Source organism: Xenopus laevis, chromosome 3L, assembly GCF_017654675.1.
Source record: "Xenopus laevis strain J_2021 chromosome 3L, Xenopus_laevis_v10.1, whole genome shotgun sequence".
In the NCBI taxonomy this organism is placed as follows: Eukaryota; Metazoa; Chordata; class Amphibia; order Anura; family Pipidae; genus Xenopus; species Xenopus laevis.
In genome coordinates this window covers 84,233,160-84,251,803 of record NC_054375.1, presented here as the reverse complement: position 1 = coordinate 84,251,803, position 18,644 = coordinate 84,233,160, and the positions used below count along the sequence as shown (strand labels likewise).

General features: G+C 37.0%; 1 protein-coding gene across 3 annotated transcripts in view; it reads right to left on the bottom strand.

Moving 5' to 3' along the window:
* Positions 1–1,310: 1,310 nt before the first annotated feature.
* ptpn12.L (protein tyrosine phosphatase non-receptor type 12 L homeolog) overlaps positions 1,311–18,644 on the bottom strand; it is a 47,716-nt gene continuing 30,382 nt past the window's right edge. Inside the window, exons 7-15 of one of the 3 annotated variants that reach the window (XM_018252690.2) lie at positions 17,570–17,629; positions 14,087–14,229; positions 12,704–12,770; positions 12,530–12,607; positions 12,012–12,107; positions 11,008–11,090; positions 7,604–8,526; positions 2,720–2,809; positions 1,311–2,206 (exon numbers count right to left, since the gene is read on the bottom strand). In XM_018252690.2, coding sequence (XP_018108179.1) covers positions 2,148–2,206; positions 2,720–2,809; positions 7,604–8,526; positions 11,008–11,090; positions 12,012–12,107; positions 12,530–12,607; positions 12,704–12,770; positions 14,087–14,229; positions 17,570–17,629 — 1,599 coding nt within the window. In that variant the 3' untranslated portion in view covers positions 1,311–2,147. The other 2 variants (XM_018252691.2, XM_041586531.1) reach the window with 2 other exon arrangements.

Genomic DNA, 18,644 nt, shown 5'->3' with positions numbered 1-18,644 from the left:
TTTGTCTGCCCTGATGGCTCAGACTGATTAACAGACTTGTCTTTGCTGGGAAACCAAGGCTTCTGCAACATTGTTTAAAAAAAGTACCAACCAGGAGTTAAGCAAATGCTGCTTTTAATAGCAATTGTTTTTACAAATCACTGAACATTTTTAATAAATGTATATTGGAAAATGCTTAAAATTACGATTTATTTTATTAGGCAAAATTTTATTTTGGGGTTAACTTGCCCTTTATAACAGTAGGCAAAAAGAATGATCAATACACACCCTATTGCATTAATGTTGAATAAGAGGGTATACTGTGCCTTTAACACATAACCTCCCATGAAAGTCAAAGGGAATTAGGTGATACAGGTATAGGATCCCTTATCTAGAAACACGATATCCAGAAAGCTCCGAATTACGGAATGGTTGTCTCCCATAGACTCCAATTTATCCATTTTATCCAAATAATCCAAACCTTTTCTCTGTAATCATAACACAGTAGCTTGTACTTGATCCCAATTAAGATATCATTAATCCTTATTGGAAGCAAAACCAGCCTATTGGGGCTATTTAATGTTTAAATGAATTTCTAGTAGACTTAAGGCATGAAGACCCAAATTACGGAAAGGTCCCGAGCACCCTGGATAACAGGTCCCATACCTGTACCAGCATAGCTATGGCCTTTGGGACACAGAAGTTTTGTTTGGAGTGCTAAATTTGCTATTATACCATACCCACTGCAATTCTCAAATTGAATGGGAAGCAAATCATGCTTATTTAAAGAGTTTTCATAGGAAAGTCACAGTGATTTTACACATTTGATACTGGCCTAACTCTTTATTTGTGGTTCTTTTCAACATATTGATTTAATTTTGGGGGTAAGTGTAACGTACTGGGACTTATAAGCAGATATGCTGTGCCAAAAACTATTTCCCAAAACACATCTTACCCTCTGTGCAAAGAGATACTAACTCACCATGCTTCCAAATGAAGGAGCAATAAACACTGAAATAAAAAATATGTTCCAGCTTTCAACAAGCTGCATTTGATTTTTGTTGACAAACTTAAAACCTGAGCACCATTACTTTACCAGTGTTTTGTACAAAGGAATGATTGTGTGACAATTATAAATGAGACAGAGGAAGGGGATCCCTGCATGCAAGTATTAGTACTCTGTTTCATGTTATTATTCCATTCCCTCAGCAACCAAGTAGCATGTGCCTTGATTTGGTTAATAAAAAACATTTCTGAGGGCAGATGCATTAAAAGGTTGATTCCTTTTTTTGTAGAGGCTGCAGACTTGATAAAAACCAAGACAAAATGGATTCTTAACCAGGAGAATGTGTATAATATAAAAATAACTTTAGCTTACAATTTACAAAGTGTATTACAATCGTGTCGGTTATAACCTGCACTGCTGAATGCTGTTGTCCAGCAAGGGCGATTTAAAAAAAAAAAATAATAATAATAATAATAATAAAATAAAAATACCAGGGCCAATAATTTACATTCTGTATAAAGAACAGATTAAGACCATGCTGAGATTTCTTACATCTTCTGTGAATAGTTTATGACTGAAATGGTGTCACATATATACCTGCTTGCCCTGTACAAATACAAAAGGATGCGTACATAGTAATCAAAAATTAGCAAAAAGAGTAGTCCGCAAACTATCATAAAAGTCTGACTATATTAATAGATCTACAAGCAGCTCGTGTAACAGGGTTAAGAGACATTAAGGCATTAATACTTTACGTTACAAAATCGTATGTAATACTTATTCTTTTTAACCTAAGTGTTATATAAGGCAGGTATCTGGTCCCAACATATAAACGTTTGCACTTGATACTAGATTCCCCCATTTTAAATAATATTAACAATATATATGGAATTGTACAGTAGAATGTACCATCAGGTATGTTAATGTCAATTGAATGAACAGGATAGTTATGGAATACTTTGCTGTGAGTGGCACGTTTATTCCCTGTGCTACAGCAATGTCTCTTCAGTGTCTTGTATTGTTACTAGTTCTTCCACAAGCAAAGAGGGTTGTATGTCTGCAGGTTCATCCAGTGTCCACTTTAAGGGCAGGATCAGTCGGTGTGTCCTACATGGACATTTATAGGAACAGCAAGTCTTGGAGTCACAAATCAACACTTCCATCATGTCATTTGTGAAGGGACATCTTGAAATGCTCTAGCATTATCACTGACATTGGAGCCTGCGGAGAAAGGGGATATGATGATTAAAATGGTTTTTTTCTGCCAAGACTGCATCACAGTTAAAAGGCCTTGCCTTAAGCATTTTAAACATCACTCCTTAACTTACAATTAGGGTTACGGACATCTGCAAATAATACATCAACAGACATTATACACACTCGCATTCAAGCCACAAAAAGGTCAGCCAAGAGCAATGGGAATGCAATGATCTTGTCAAATGTTAAAGAAAGCGTTTGGGCTGTAGCATTCTACTACATAGCACTGTCATTGTATCTGAATCAGGCCTAACATGATACACAGGACTGACTATTTGCAAGCAACATGTGAACCAATGAGCACACAAGGCAAGGAGACAGAAAAATGTATTTTACACATTCTAGATTGTAAGCGTTTTCGGCAAGACTACAACTTGCATTGGTTGTTTTGTATGTTTTCCTGTATGTTTAATGTATACACCCGTTTATTGTACAGTGCCATGGAATATGTTGCGATTAATAAATATGTGATAATACCTGGTGGGGATGCCAGTTGATCTTTCATATCAGTGGAATTAAAAAGCAGGGTCTGTGACATGGTCTCACCATGCTGATCTTGTGTAAGGTCTGCAAAATTGTACAAGAAAGAAGTCTTTGATTTGCTGGTTTGTCTGTGAATATATATCCACATACTGCATTCAAATATGAAAATGGGTGTGAGATTTCTTCTATTGACATTAAAGGTATAGGATCTTTTATCAGGAGTGATTGGGACCTGGAGTCTTCCATAATTTGGATCACTATATCTTTAATCTACAAAACACAATTAAACATTATATAAACCCAGTGTGGTCATTTGGCCACCAGTGTGAAATCATGCACCTTAGTTACCATCAAGTAAATTTTATTATTACAGAGAAATAGGAAATACAGTATTGCCCAGTTCAGTATGCAGTGTGGGACTGGGATAAAATTGCATCAATTTCAGGAAAATGTAAAATCAGACTATCATTTACAATTTTTGTTTTTATTCTAGTAGATTTGCTTAAAGGGGACCAGTCACCCAAAAAGATTATTCAAAATCCTATTTTATCACATTAGTCAAGCAAAATGAACTTTAATTACACTATATCAAGTATTTGAATCTTGCTTCCTTCAGTCTGGGATTTCAAAATGATAGCAAACAGTCAGCAGCCATTTTGTGCACACTGTTATTAAGACAAGTCTTGCATCATCTCAGAATCTTGTTTGTGCAGCAGAATGGGGGACCTGATGTCCATCCCCATGCCCTGGCTACACAATTAAATGGTAAAAAGAACGGGGGAAATATGTGGAGAGCAGTGACATCTAAGAAGTGCTGAATGGAAAGCAAAGTAATTGTCTGCCCCGCCTCTATGCCACAGGCATAGAGGATTGGCGACAATATTTGATTGACAGCTGAGATTTTTAAATGAGCTTACAACAGCTATGAATGCTTTAATAAAAAATAGAAATTGGATTTCATGTTTAATTTGAAAAGGACTTTTATTATACAGATTTTTGTGTCTGGGTGACAGGTCCACTTTAATATGGACTCCAAGGAAGATGGATTTACCATCATTTGACACTTTCTGGAAAAAATGTTCCTATACCTGTATTATTACAGTAATTAAAGGGGTGGTTCACTTTTGAGGTGACTTTTAGTATGTTATAGAACACCCAATTCATAGAAACTTAGAAATTTTGTGATGGTGTCTGTGCTGCCTCAGAGATCACCTGACAGGAAATAATGCAGCTCTAACTGTAACAGGAAGAAATGTGAGCGTAAAAGACAGAGCTCTGTCCATTCATTGATATATTCTATGGAGAGCTGCTATGTTCTGGGTTTACTATTCCATTAAGCGTAAGAGAGAGAGCATCACAGGACAAAAGGGAGTGAGTAACAATGCAAGGATCTAGTAGGGCAACCTATGTATCTAACCACTGCTTTTCACAACATTTTATCACTTAAAGGGGCAATATACTGATTATTAACAGGCTTAACATTGCTTTGTTTTTCTACAAATGCTCAGTTCAAATTACTCTGTTATTTTGCACAGAGAGCTTTATTTATCTTAACATTTAGTGGAATTTTTTGACTGCATTAGAAACTCTAACGGACAGGTTAAAAAAGGGCCAATCTGGTTGGCAAAACAGTCAAGGTTTAAGGTGGCCATAGATGCAAAGATCCGCTCATTTGGCAATATCGCCAAACGAGCGGATCTTTCCCCGATATGCCATTAACAAACATGGCTATATCGTGTGTAATCTGATTGTTCGGCCGTATGGCCGAACAATCCGATTATGATGTGCCATGGGCTCCAGCGGAATCAGTCGGGTCAAAATCAAACCTGACCGATCTCCGCTGGACGAAAGATGTCGGCACACGCCACACATGATCCGAAAATCGTACGAATCCTCGATTCGTACGATAGGATATGTGTGTCTATGGCCACCTTAAGGAACAATTACTTACAAAAGCAGAGCTATCAGCAAAAAACGATCAACGTGACCTGTATGTAACTTTTAATGTAGATGAATATTTTGAAAAGAAAATTTTTAGTGTCAGTATCACTTTAATTTTGTAAAGGAGTAACTTTTAAATAGTCCATATCTTAAATATGAAAAGTAGGGATGCACTGAATCCATGATTCAGCCTTTTTCAGCAGGATTCTGCTCAACCAAACCAAATTTGCATATACAAATTAGGCGCGGGGAGGGGAATCGCATGATTTTTTGCCAGTAAAAAATGTTTTCCCCTTCCCACCCCTAATTTGCATATGCAAAGTAGGACTCGGTTCGGTATTCGGCCGAATCTTTCGCAAAGGATTCGGGGGTTTGGCCAAAACAAAAATAGTAGATTCGGTGCATCCCTAATGAAAAGCCATGCATCATTTTGAATTTGTATTATTACCTCAAATGGCTGGCTTAAAGGAAAACTATACCCCTAAAATGAATACTTAAGCAACAGATAGTTTATATCAAATTGAATGACATATTAAAGAATCTTACCAAACTGGAATATATATTTACATAAATATTGCCCTTTTACATCTCTTGCCTTGAACCACCATTTCGTGAATGTATCTGTGCTGCCTCAGAGATCACCTGACCAGAAATACTACAACACAAACTGTAACAGGAAGAAGTGAGGAAGCAAAAGACTGTTAATTGGCTCATGTGACCTTACATGTGGTTTGTATGTGTGCACAGTGAATCTTACGATCTCAGGGGGCGGCCCTTATTTTTTAAAATGGCAATTTTCTATTTATGATTACCCAATGGCACATACTACTAAAAAAGTATATTATTATGATAATGGTTCATTTACATGAAGCAGGGTTTTACATATGAGCTGTTTTACTCAGTGGGGCTCATTTATAAACAGTGGGCAAATTTGCACCTGGGCAGTAACCAATCCGTGATTAGCTTTTTTAAAACAGTTGCAGGTTGAGCACTGAAAGCAATCATTTGATTGGTTGCCATGGGTTACTGCCCAGGTGCAAATTTGCACAATGTTATAAATGAGCCTCAGTATCTTTTAATAGAGACCTACATTGTTTGGGGGGTATAGTTTTCCTTTAAGTGTATCTAGTGACACTACGGGGCACATTTACTATGGGTCGAATATTGAGGGTTAATTAACCCTCGATATTCGACCGGCTAAGTAAAATCTTTCGACTTCGAATAGTCGAAGGATTTACCGCATTTCCTTCGTTCTAAGGAAAAATCCTTCGAATCGAGCGATTCGAAGGATTTTAATCCATTAATTTAATCCATTAAACGATTTTCCTTCAATCAAAAAAAGCTAGGAAAGCCTATGGGCTCGGTAGGTTTTCGAAGTTTTTTTTTTTTTTTTAAAGAGACAATACTTCGACTATCGAATGGTCGAATAGTCGAACGATTTTTAGTTCGAATCGTTTGATTCGAAGTTGAAGTTCAATACTTTGAAATTCGAAATATTTTTTATTCTATTCCTTCACTCGAGCTAAGTAAATGTCATTTACTATACTCACCCAAACATTTCTATGAAATTCAATTCTATTAAGCCCACATAGAATCCCTAGCATTGCTTTTGTGTGTGTGAGTCTGAACACACTCCCTTACCCTCCAATAGGCCCCACGTTACCACTAAATACTGGGCTCAGCATTTGGATTTAGAATAACTACAGCAGTCAGTTACTGGCCTGCAGCTACTTGCTATTCAGATTAATGGACACTGGTACTGACAGGAGGGATTGCTGGCCAAAGTGAATGATTCAAACTGATGGCGCCAGTGCCTGCTATAGAGGAAACGTTTCACATTTCATTGTCCACCATGATGATGGGTTACAGGGGCTTGCAATGCACACATAAGCTACAGTACTATTTATGTTTGAACTCCAGACTATTAAAACAGTGCAATGCTCTAACACAACATAATGGAGTGATGTGAATGTGCCACTATGGATGCTGATGGACCCTTGGAGCTATTGCAAGACTACGGGGGGGGGGGGGGTTTGGATCCTTCTAAGCATTCACTCTAGACTCTGGGATCACTCTAGTACTTTAAGTTTTAGGTCATCTACCTTAAATAACAAGGTTGCAGTGGGACAATGTTATGAAGGGTTTCAACAACTGAATATGATCAAAATCTTTTTTCACAGATGATTATTTTTCTTGATATTGTTCAAATTGTAATATACCAATTAGGGATTCAGCTTTACAATTTCAAATAACCCTAATACTTACCAGGTATAGAAGAAGGAAGAGGAACTCCAGCAGTATTACTGCAAACAACGTTTTATTCCAGGCAGTTAATTATTTAATGGTCCTTATTCAATTGATAAAGGTATTGAACCCGAAACATGTTGTGTTTACAACTGCCTGGAATAAAAAGTTGTTTGGAGCAATACTGCTGGAGTTCCTCTTCCTTCTCCTATACGTGGATCTTTTGCAGCAGTTGCAGCACAGAGAAACTATTAAGGAATTGGACGCATATCATTTGGAAAAGCTGTGCTAACCACCATCCCTCTCTTCTATTTGGACTAATACTTACCAGGTCCCTCCATTTTTGCATAGTAAATGGAAACGTAAATTTTAAGCAACTTTCCAAAATACATTTGTTAAAAATGTTCGGTGGTAAATAACTATTAAAAACAGTGTCTTTTCTCTGCAAACCTGCCTCTGAAACAATGTTGGAAGCCATCCGATACAGATTTGAAGGAGAATAAACTCATTACCTTGTTTAAAGAGTCAGACCCAGGGAAAAAAAGCTATAAACTAGTACTTCTTTCAATTCTAATTACATTTACAAATAATTTGTCAATATTCTCCTTATAAAACGAAAAATATTAAGTAGTAAAGAAAAAAAATGTGCATAGAGACCTGCTGCGCAGTGAAAACTAGCATGATTCAACTTACTTTTTTCAGCTTTGGGGTGCTTTGGGCTCAGCGAGTCATGCTTAGCAATAGACATAGGTAATACTTTCCTAGTTGATGGGTTTTCAACTGCCGAAGCAGCAGATACAGTGGCACTTGCGGTTGATATGTTAGACAAACTTTTTGTCATTGATCCATAAGAATTTCCCTCTTCTATGTCAGAGTCATCAGAGTGCAGAGGGTTAGTAAAGGACAGAGGGGCTTGAAGTGAAAGAGTACTGCGATCATCACTCTGATTTTGGGTTGGACAGGACAGAACAGTGCTAGTACTTCCAGAATAACAAGGGCACAAAGCTAAAGGGTTCTCAGCAGTGGAAGACACATTTTTACACATCCCAGAAGACACTGAAAGTCCTTTTTCAAGCGGCAAATGGTCTGGTCTTGAGGGCTGATCAGAGTCTCTTTGATGTGTAACCCCTTGTAAGGGTTTTGACGGTTTGGAACTTGTACAATCAGTGCAGATGTTTGAAGACAAGCCCATTATAGACTCCAAAGAGCCAGATGCTGGAATTTTTGAAGACTGATCAATTGCATAGGAGGAAGCAGATTTCATTTTGATGCCAAATCCCCTTTGCAAACCTGCACTTGCCTCAAAACTTATAGGGCTCTCTTGGAGAGGTACTTTCTTTATTTCAAAACTCAGTTTGCGCTCAAGTTTCATCTCTACAGCAGGTTCATTCTTCCCAATCAGTTCTCCAGATTTGCTATAATTTTCATTCAAATCTGTTGGATTATTCAATGACAGCATGTGTAGAACTGGTTTTGGATGATAGCGATCGATGTCTTGCCATACAGTAGTGACCGTTGGGTAGGCAGAAGGGGGTGATGGTGTCAAAATGGGAGGTACGGGATGGGGTTCTGGGGGCTGCAGGATTTCTTCCTTCACATCTCCTTCTACGAGGCAACTGAAATACATTTAAACCATAGATTAAATTTTATTTAATACAGTCATATTTTTTCATGATGAATATACTACTGCCATTTATCTGGCATGATGTTTGAAAGGGTACCTTAGGCACTGTGACTCATTGTAGGTTTTGGTAAATGATCGTAACAGCGTCGGACTGGAGCAGTGGGGGCCCACAGGGGCTGCAAAATGAAGGGCCCTCCTAGCCGTTTACCGGGGCCCCTCCCGACCTCCAAACTCCTGCTGCGCGCATGTGTAAAAAATGGAGCAGGTCTGGGCCGGTGGGGGTCCATGAGGGCTGGGCCTAATCCAACCCTGGATCTTAATATAACTGGGGTGTAAAGGCCAATGGATGACACAGTATAACCTTCTGCAGTAGTGTATTACTAGTACCAATATTACTGTTGGTAAATCATTGCTTAGAGTGCCAATCTGTTGCTACTTAGTATTTTATGCCATAATAAGGTATTTAGCACTTTTGGTACCGTATTTTAGTATATTATACTATTTTTAATAAATTTTCAATAGGTCTTCAGTTATAGTTTTTGAATTATTGGTCTTCCTATTCTGCCTTTTTCAAGCTTTCAGAAGGGGGTCACTGCAACCCTAGCAACCAGATAGCTGCTGAAATCCTAAACCGAAGAGCTGCTGAACAAAGCAGCTAAATCATTCAAAAAACACAAAAAGTAGAAAATGAAGACCAATAGCAAACTGTGTGCAAAAAAAAAAAAAGAATAATGAATATACAGACAGCAGGCGACATCCTGTAGCAACAACCACAGCAAAAAGTACTATTTGTATTCATTTATTCAAGTTTCTGCTAAAGTTGTAAAAAAAAATTAACTTTTTTGTTATACAGTGGCGGGTCTGCTTTAACCCAATGCAAACTATTTGTCACTTAATCCTATAGGTCCTGAGAGAAAATTCACATTGTAAGGGATTTAGAAAACAGGCAAGAGTTGTAACAATTAAAGAAGAAACACTGAACAGAGCCATGTCATTGTACAACAGGTCACACCATCAAAGAGCCTCTTAACCTCTTTCAAGCAAGACAAGCTGCAGTATATGTGGCAGCAATGAACAGTCTCAGTAAAGTAGGGAGAGCGACGGCATCAAGCACAAGTCACACCATACATGGAACAATGTCACCCCAGTCCCATACTACAAAATGTACTGCGGCACAAAAGACTGAATTGAGAAAGCCTAATCAAGATTGCTGGCAAGCACCCAAGGAAAAACCCTCAAGTAATTCTCGATTCTTCTCAGCACTACAGTGTGGGGTTCTAACATCAAATTAAACTGCTGGAGCCAAAGCCAGGGAATGCAGCAGATATGCCAAAAATAGACAACGCTTAACTTTCTTCCAGTAAGCTAAAATAGAAACATTGAAGCATTGATAAGAAAGCTGTGACAATATGCTGCCATCCTGAACTTTTCTGAGTACATATTCCATGTCTGAACAACTGTAACGGTCCATGTACTGGAGGATGTTAATCCTCTGGCTCAATAAAAACAATTATGCACATAAATTGTACTCTTATTACTGTACACGAAACTAAAATATTCTTATAGAAAGCATAAAGGTTTATTTTTCCCAATAAAAGAAATTATCATTAGGAATCGATATATGGAGCAGTGTATGCCTTAATGCTATTAAAATACATTTCAGACCCAATAGAATTGTTTTGCCATCAGCATGACTAAATTACCATCAAGATACTCTCCTCCTATTACAGAGAATCAGTCAAAAATTGAGGAACGGTTTAAAAATAGGACACTATGGGGAAGGCATTATGGACCTATCTGGATAACAGATTTCCAGATTTTGAATCCCATACCTGTTGTAAGACCAAATAATTTTAGTTACTATGGCTCAGGTCCCAAGAAAGCCATTTATATATAAGGATGTAGGCTTTGGAGACCAATATATAGTGAATACAGTACCCCCTCTTGTAAATTATAAGGATATTATAAGTTACCCAGGAGTTTCATGACCATATCAAAACACGAGGCCAAAGGCCGAGAGTTTTTATACAGGTCATGGAACTTCAAGGTAACTTCTAATATTCTCATATTTTGCAACAGGGGGTACTTTATATAGTATAATACACAAGTTTTAGTGAGTCATGTGACAGAAATTACATCAGTACTCACCGTTTATAACTGATATCAGTACTCACCATTTATAAGGATATCATTTACAAGATATTCATGGCTTTTTTGTATTATATACTTATATTGATGTTTCAAGCCTATTATTTTGCATAAATCTTGGTAGAATAAGAAATCAAAATACAACTCAGAAGGAAATGCCCCAAGTATTTACACCTTTTCATGTACGAAATTAAGCTTCTACTATCTCAGCTGATACCATTATTGGTATAGCAAATATACCAATAAACAACTTCTAACACTTGATTTATTCTTTGGACAGTTTGCAATTTAATTTAGCTGTTCAATGTGTGTTCTGAAAACTGACCTCCGGATTCTTGGGGGTTTTGGAGGTGGAGAGTCTGTTTTTTCATTTTCTGAGAGTATATTATCATCGATGTTGTTGTCCTCCTGCAAATGTAATTGTACATTAGTGTACTGTATAATCATCTTTCTTCCACAGAAAAACTGCATAAATCCAACACTGGCTCATTATTCCACCCCTCTTTCTAACATTACCTTTGCTTACTGCCCCCTGACTTGTATTGACAAATAACAGTTCAATTAAATGTCACCCTGCCTGTAATGCCAGATTTGGCCTATGTTTCACTGATGGAACACTGTTTTGCAATTCTTTTACATATCACAATATTAAGACCAATGCACATAAGGTGTGTTCCACAAAGATACCAAATGTTTTGTTGCCAGAGATGACGTTCACATAAAAATATGAACATTGTCTTTCAAACGTGCCTGCATTTATGAACCAGAACATGATTTAGTGATAATCATAATAAATAAATTAACTGTGCATATGTTGAGCAATGCTTCCCAAACTGGGGCAAAGCCATCCTTAGTGGTGCCCAATTCATATTGCCATTACCAGGACCACACAGGCAAATAAGCCTGATTATATTGCAGTGAGAAGGAAGTGGTAGCTTTGGGCACAGCAGCAGGACAAGATAAGGGTATCTGGAATCCCAACAAGTTTAAAAATAAAGCTCTTCCATGGCCATTTCTAGCATTGTGAAAGAACTAGACGTGGCTTCTAACAGCAAGCCAAGGCAATAGTTCAGAAAATGAGCAACTCTGTAGCCCATTAAAAAGTTGGTAAAATTCAGTGGCATATTTCACATGATAAAGTTATGGTTAACTATACTATAACAGAGATACTTAAATCATAGTTTAACCCCCGTTGCACACCAATTAGTTGATGATAAGATTGTAGGGCAATGCAGTGCATCAAAATATATAATGCTATGGCCATTGATTGGCAATGCTAGGGGGACTGCACCGCCCTTTCAAAGTAAAGGACTGTATTAAAACACATACCAGGCCATCAACAATTTTTCCGGTCTCATTTTCATACACTTCCAGCTGCTTGTGAAATAGCTGAGCTATGGCACGGTGCACCAACTCATACTGCTCCTGTAAAGCAATGACATCATTTAGAAGGAATGAAAATATTATTATTATTATATTCATGTCAAGCAATGAATACTACAGAAGGGTAGTAATTCAATATTTAGGCAAACAGATACAAAACAAAGGTTTTAGAAGAGCCATGTTTATAACATGGACATTAGTCTTGAGGAAACATTTTTAATCATGTCATTTAGAACTTCAGCCTGCAAGTTGCCACGTTTCCAGGTTCTTAAAAAAATGTAACCCTAACATAAGATATTTTACAATACTAAGTGCCTACATTGTCTAAATACATTTTTTTAGTACTTCCATACATTGCCTATGTATCGCACCCACTTCACACAAAGAATATTCATCATTAGAATGTAAAATGTTAAATACAAATCAATAAATTACATATATAGTTTTATCACTTAACTGTGTACCTTTGTCTGAACCGCTGAATGCCGTTGGGTCCTCATTTCTTGAATTAAACTGTATACATTGAACTCTTCTGGTATTATCTAAAACAAGATTGAAAACACGAGTGCACTAAACAATGTGTGATCATATTTATTTTCAACATCAAAGAAGTCTGTTATACAAGCGAAAAGACTTACACCGGCCTTCAGCAAGTTCCACGTGTAATCTATTGCACAAATTGCTCCAGTCCGTCCACATCCAGCACTATTAAAGTGAAATTCAAGACATTAGCTGCTCTAACACTTAATATTAAAGGCATTCACTCCTTGCTGAAGCAAGCAACATCCGCTAGGGCCACAGAGAGTATTTCTGTATTATAATTGGATTAAAGGAGAAGGAAAGGCAAAAATAAATACTTATCTCCCAGTAATGTACACCCCAAGGCCTCTGAAATCACTAAGGTAGTGATTCACATAGTCCACTCTAATCATCAGTACAATCCTTGTCCTCGTTCGCCACACTTATTTAATCAGACAGGCACCATCTTGGAAAGGTAAAGGACGCTTCCTTCACCTCCTGCTCTGTATTGCGCATGCGCAAAAAAAAAAAAAAACAACTTGACCCCAGGAGTGCATCACTACAGACGTAGCGCTCATTAGGAATCAGCGCCAGCAGATCAGTAGTGGCAACACGAAGGACTTGCGCAGTAGATGTATATCACACCCAATGCGCATCAAGGCTGGCAGCAGGATACAAGAAGACAGTGTGTGTGACGTTACCCGAGTCCACTGCTGCAGTCTGCCTATGAGCGCTACTTCCTTCCACGTCATACTAGGGAGAAAACTTTTAAAATGCTATGTAAGTTCCTTTTACACAAGCCTTTGATTAGAGGCGTATTTATAATTTGCCGTTCCTTCTCCTTTAACAATACATAGTAGTAGAGTAATCGAACTGGATTAAAGGAAACCTATACCCCTCCAAACAATGTAGGTCTCTATAAAAAGATATTGCATGAAATAGCTCATATGTAAAACCCTGCTTCAGGTAAACAAACCATTTTCATAATAATATACTTTTCTAGTAGTAGGTGCCATCGGGTAATTATAAATAGAAAATTGACGTTTTAAAAATAAGGGCCGCCACCTGGGATCGTACGATTCACTGTGCACACAAACAAACTTTACTTCTTAGGTCACATGAGCCAACAGACAGAGTTGTGTCTTTTGCTACCAAACTTCTTCCTGTTACAGAGTTGTAGTATTTCTGGTCAGGTGATCTCTGAGGCAGCACACAAACCATCACAAAAAGGTGGTTCAAGGCAAGAGATGTAAAAGGGCAATATTTACTTAAATATATATTCCAGTTTGGTAAGATTCTTTAATATGCCACTGAATATGATATAAATCATCTGTTGCTTAAGTATTCATTTTGGGAGTATAGTTTTCCTTTAAACCATTACAGCTTTGCCCTTTGTACATACATGAATCCATGTTTACTTTTTCTTATCTGTACACTCATACGTGTGCGTGTGCGTGTGTGTACACACACATATACATATACATACATAAAATGTCACTTACCTACAATGTATACATAGAGGTACATCATCATGGGCTTGGTAATGTCTCATTAAGTCAATCATATCCAGAATAGAATCAAATGATGATGGAACATCATGGTCTGGCCAGTTCACATAATGGAATTGATGAATTGTACGGGTTTCCTGAGAAGAAATGAAGGGAACAGTGTGGCAAAGTCGCAACTAATCCTGTGAGCAAAATAAATGCTTTTATTATATACAGTTAAAGCAAGGTAAAGCACAAGACTAAAAAGGTGATGATGGGATGATTCTATAAAGCAGGGCAGGGATTTTTAATCTACAAGGATGTAATGAAATATATTTTCATGCTGTTTAGAAATTATTCAATGATAGCATTTTCCAGAAGGGGAACCTATGGAAAATGTTGTGTAATAGGGTTCTTTTCAATTCTATTCAGTCTTTCATTAGGCACAGCATTTTTAATAATGTCAAATAAAATAATGATTTTTTTTTAATTAAAAGAAAATTTCAACCAAAAACAAGTATTTGTATAATGAAAGTAAAGGTAATTCTAAGCACCTGTCCAATATATATTAACGGTTTCATTTATAAATGTAACTGCAATTGAAAATCATATGAATCAAGAAGGGTGGACTGCAGTATTTAAAATGGCACTTGATTAGTGTCAACACACAGACAAACAGATCTTACTTACTTCTACCCTGTCAAGATAAAATTATAGATCAGTGCCACAGTCTATGGAAAAAAACTAGCAAGTGGTTCCCGATTTTCAAAACAGCATGTCCTTATCAACTCCAGGGTATTTCTTTTTCTGTAAAGTCATTAAAATGCAGGGACATCAACCATATTGTAATGTAACTTCATTTTTAAAAAGGTTTTACAATTTATTGCACTTACATAAATCACACTTCTGAGCACAATCACTTTCTCCAGTGTGTGCAAATTGTGGAGGGGAACCTTTGCAATACAAAGAGATGGCGTCTCCCTCTCCCTTTTGTTCCACCTGTACACCCACTCACTGCTGAGAAGTGATGTCACACTTGGCACATTTTGCTGGGAGACCTCTGAAGAAGCTGTCCTCAGCAAAACGCGTCAGGTGTGACATTAATTCCGGTCTCAGCAGTGAGTGGGTGTACAGGTGGAATAAAAGGGAGAGGGAGACGCTGGTAGAACCAATCTCTCCACAATCTGCACACACTGGAGAAAGTGATTTTTTGATATGTGCCCAGAAGTGTGATTTAGGCAAGTGCAATAAGTTTTAAAACCTTTTTAATAATAAATGTGAATTACACTATGGGTGCTGTCCCTGCATTTTAATGTCTTTACAGAAAAAAAAAATACCCTGAAGTTGATACTGACATGCTGTTTTGAAATCAGGCACCTTTTAAATTGCTAATCCAAACGCCTTGTTTTACTTCATTATAATTTTATTTTAGAGATACCACTTTGTAAAAATCACTATAGCACTTCAGAACACATGAGAAAAATCTGTACCTAGGTATTCTGTGGTTCAAGACACACAGATTTGTGTTGCAACACCCTTGTGACTGCACTGAATATTAACAACATTGCATTAAGTTCTGTTATTTGTTTTTTTTCCCATAGCCTGTGGCGCTGATCTATAATTTTATCTTGATTTGGTGATCCAGTTGCGGAACTGTGAAAAAGATCGGCAAAGGAAAAAATTCTGAGGGTTTACTTTTCTTTTAATCTTAGAAACTTTGTTTGTTTTGCAATTTCAACTTTGTTACTCATACCCTGGTATGACCACATCACCGCTGCCACTAAGAACAGGATTAGTATCTGGCGCTGTATGTGTCAAGCTTATGTCATTTGAAACATTTCATTAAGGCTGCTTTTCTCAAGATGAAGAGCGAAGAGGAAATTTCAGGGGTGATTCACATTTACTAGCACATGATGCACTGTGAATATCCCAAGTCAATGCTCATAACCCAAAAAGTTCTTGTGTATGTTTTCTGGACTTAACACCACAATCCACACAACGAAACATGCATTGAATTGCTGCTATCATTACTAAAACCATAACCGTGCACACAAGAAAAGCTGAATTTGTAGTCCAATTTCACAGCCATAATATTTAGTGCAATAAGATTTAGAGAGGCAAAAGACATTTTCATGTGTCTGGTTAGTTTTTAGGTTTTTTTTTTGGTCTATAACCTGTTCACATGAATCCAAAGTTGATGAACAGCTTTTTCAATTGTATAATACTTCTATATGTGAACTGAGCCATGACAAAGATTACTGAACATAATTGGTGGTTGCTATCTATTGGTTCTAATATTGACAGGTACTCTACTACATGATTATTTAAGCTTTACATTTACATAAGGGAAATGGGACCACTGACTCAAGTGAAATGGAGCTAGATTAAAAGAGAGCAGACAGGCCCAACTGTATTAGGAAATACTGAAGCAGCAAAGTACCCTTTTGAAATATTGAAGTAATTAAAATATTCTTAAACCATGAACATTGATTTTAGGGAAAAGGCCCTTTTTGATTATGGCCCTTGTCCTTTTAACTACTAAAACATTACTTATGGGAGTTACCTAAGCAACAATCACAAAGGAGTAATGGCCATGACTAACCAAAGAAAATAATAATTACCCCTCTGTGGGAGAAGGGTTGTGCATACTTTATTATTTTATATACAGTAAATTGGCTGTGTATACTGGCACACATAATAAAAACTAACCAAAGGACTCATTTGTCACAATTGCATTGTTCCAACTTTATAAATGTTACATTCATCCAGACAGCAAGAAAGAAGAATTCATCATGGGCATCAAAAGGATTTCTTTAACATAAGGAGAATGAGGTTATGGATCTGCCTAAGAAGAAAGAGGATTGATTTTTTTGGTGTGACTGAGAAAATCAACTGAAAAAAAGGTCTGTGAATTTGGTTACTAATTTTTACTATACTGTATCAGTGTTAGTTTCCCAGATTCCCAAGCTCTCCTTGGAATCCAATGTGTTCTTGGCAACATCATAATGCCTTACTCACACACAAGCATTAAGGGCACCTCTACCACCATGTGACACTCCATGTAACTGGCTGCTTATACAGGTAGAGGATCTGACCACTGTCCCCTCTAACCTCTTACTGGTCCTATGGGCAAAAAAAAATATTTTGTGTGCAACACCAACCCATGTGTGCAGAAACCATCATTTATGGAAACTTGCAAATCTATGTGTGAAGAGATGAGTGGCTCAGAACAGGTAATGGCCTCAAAAGTGTGGCTTATACAGAAAATTGGGTCTGGCTACAAAATATATGTGGGTGGGGGAAATGGAAAGCATGATAACCACATCCCTATCTACTCTAAATGTATTTGAAGCACATTTAAGCATCTTCTACATTTCAGTGGATTTATTTTAATACCGTTCACCTTTAAGGATCTCACCTAATGAAATACCAGAATACAGTAATGTGACACATAAAACCGGTTACGGTGTGTTTCTATTCAATTGCTTGCATACTTACATTCTGGAATTCCAATAACAGTGTTCTGACAAAATAATCTTTTCTAGACTCTTCACTCTCCTACAAAGAAAGCAAAGGTTTACACAACTCATATTTAAGGGTCTGAAAATAAAAAAAAAATATATAAATATAAAAAAATCTGTTTTCTGTTAACTGGTTGGTTATGTAGTGATCTCTAAAAACAATTATGTTTGTTATGACAAATAGAGTTAAAAGGTTGAACTTGATGGGAGTGCGTCTTTTTTCAACCTAACTTACTATGTTACTTTGACAAGAATATATGAACAGAAGACCGCGTACAGATTCCCATTTGCAGACAGAGAAGTTAGGAAAGTTATTCAGAAATTTAAATTGTTATTCACAGGTTATATTCTGGAATAAGGGAAAGTCACACTGATCAATATTCCGGCCAGCAATATATATGTAAATATGAGTGTATATTTTGATTATAGTGCTACTTTTGTACATAGCACTTTATCCACAAAGAGAGGTTATACTGTATATAAAATGTAAAATAAGTCACTTAAGGAGTGTAAAGGTTCACAAGAACCCTGACATGGATGTTATATGGGTCAATTATAACATTTTTGATGAAAGCCTGCATAAAGATTTCTAGTTTAGCAAAACCAAGATATTCCCTTGTCTGACAGCTAAAACATACCTATGTAAATACTGTAATATTTGCTACTGAAGGTATTGCTTCATTGCAACCTAACAATGCATTTACTGGTTCCTCATAATTACTATAACTAGCATTTCTCATCTTAAGTGCCCAGTATCATAAAGCAACGATAGACAAGGTTATGTTTTCCATGAGCTCTGCCGTTATCATATATGGTTTACTTCAGAAGACTTGCTGCTTGTATTAACTGCCATTTGTTTGTATAACTGGTGTAATGCATGATTTATTAATATTTGATTTTTTTGCCCTTACCATGGCATTTGTGGTTAATAAATGTATAGTACGTTGACTCATAAGTGCCAGTGATAATTTACCATTGTAATAAGTGTTTATTTTGTAAACTGTGCATCATTTCATTACTTCTATATTCAGTTGCATGATATCGATACAGCT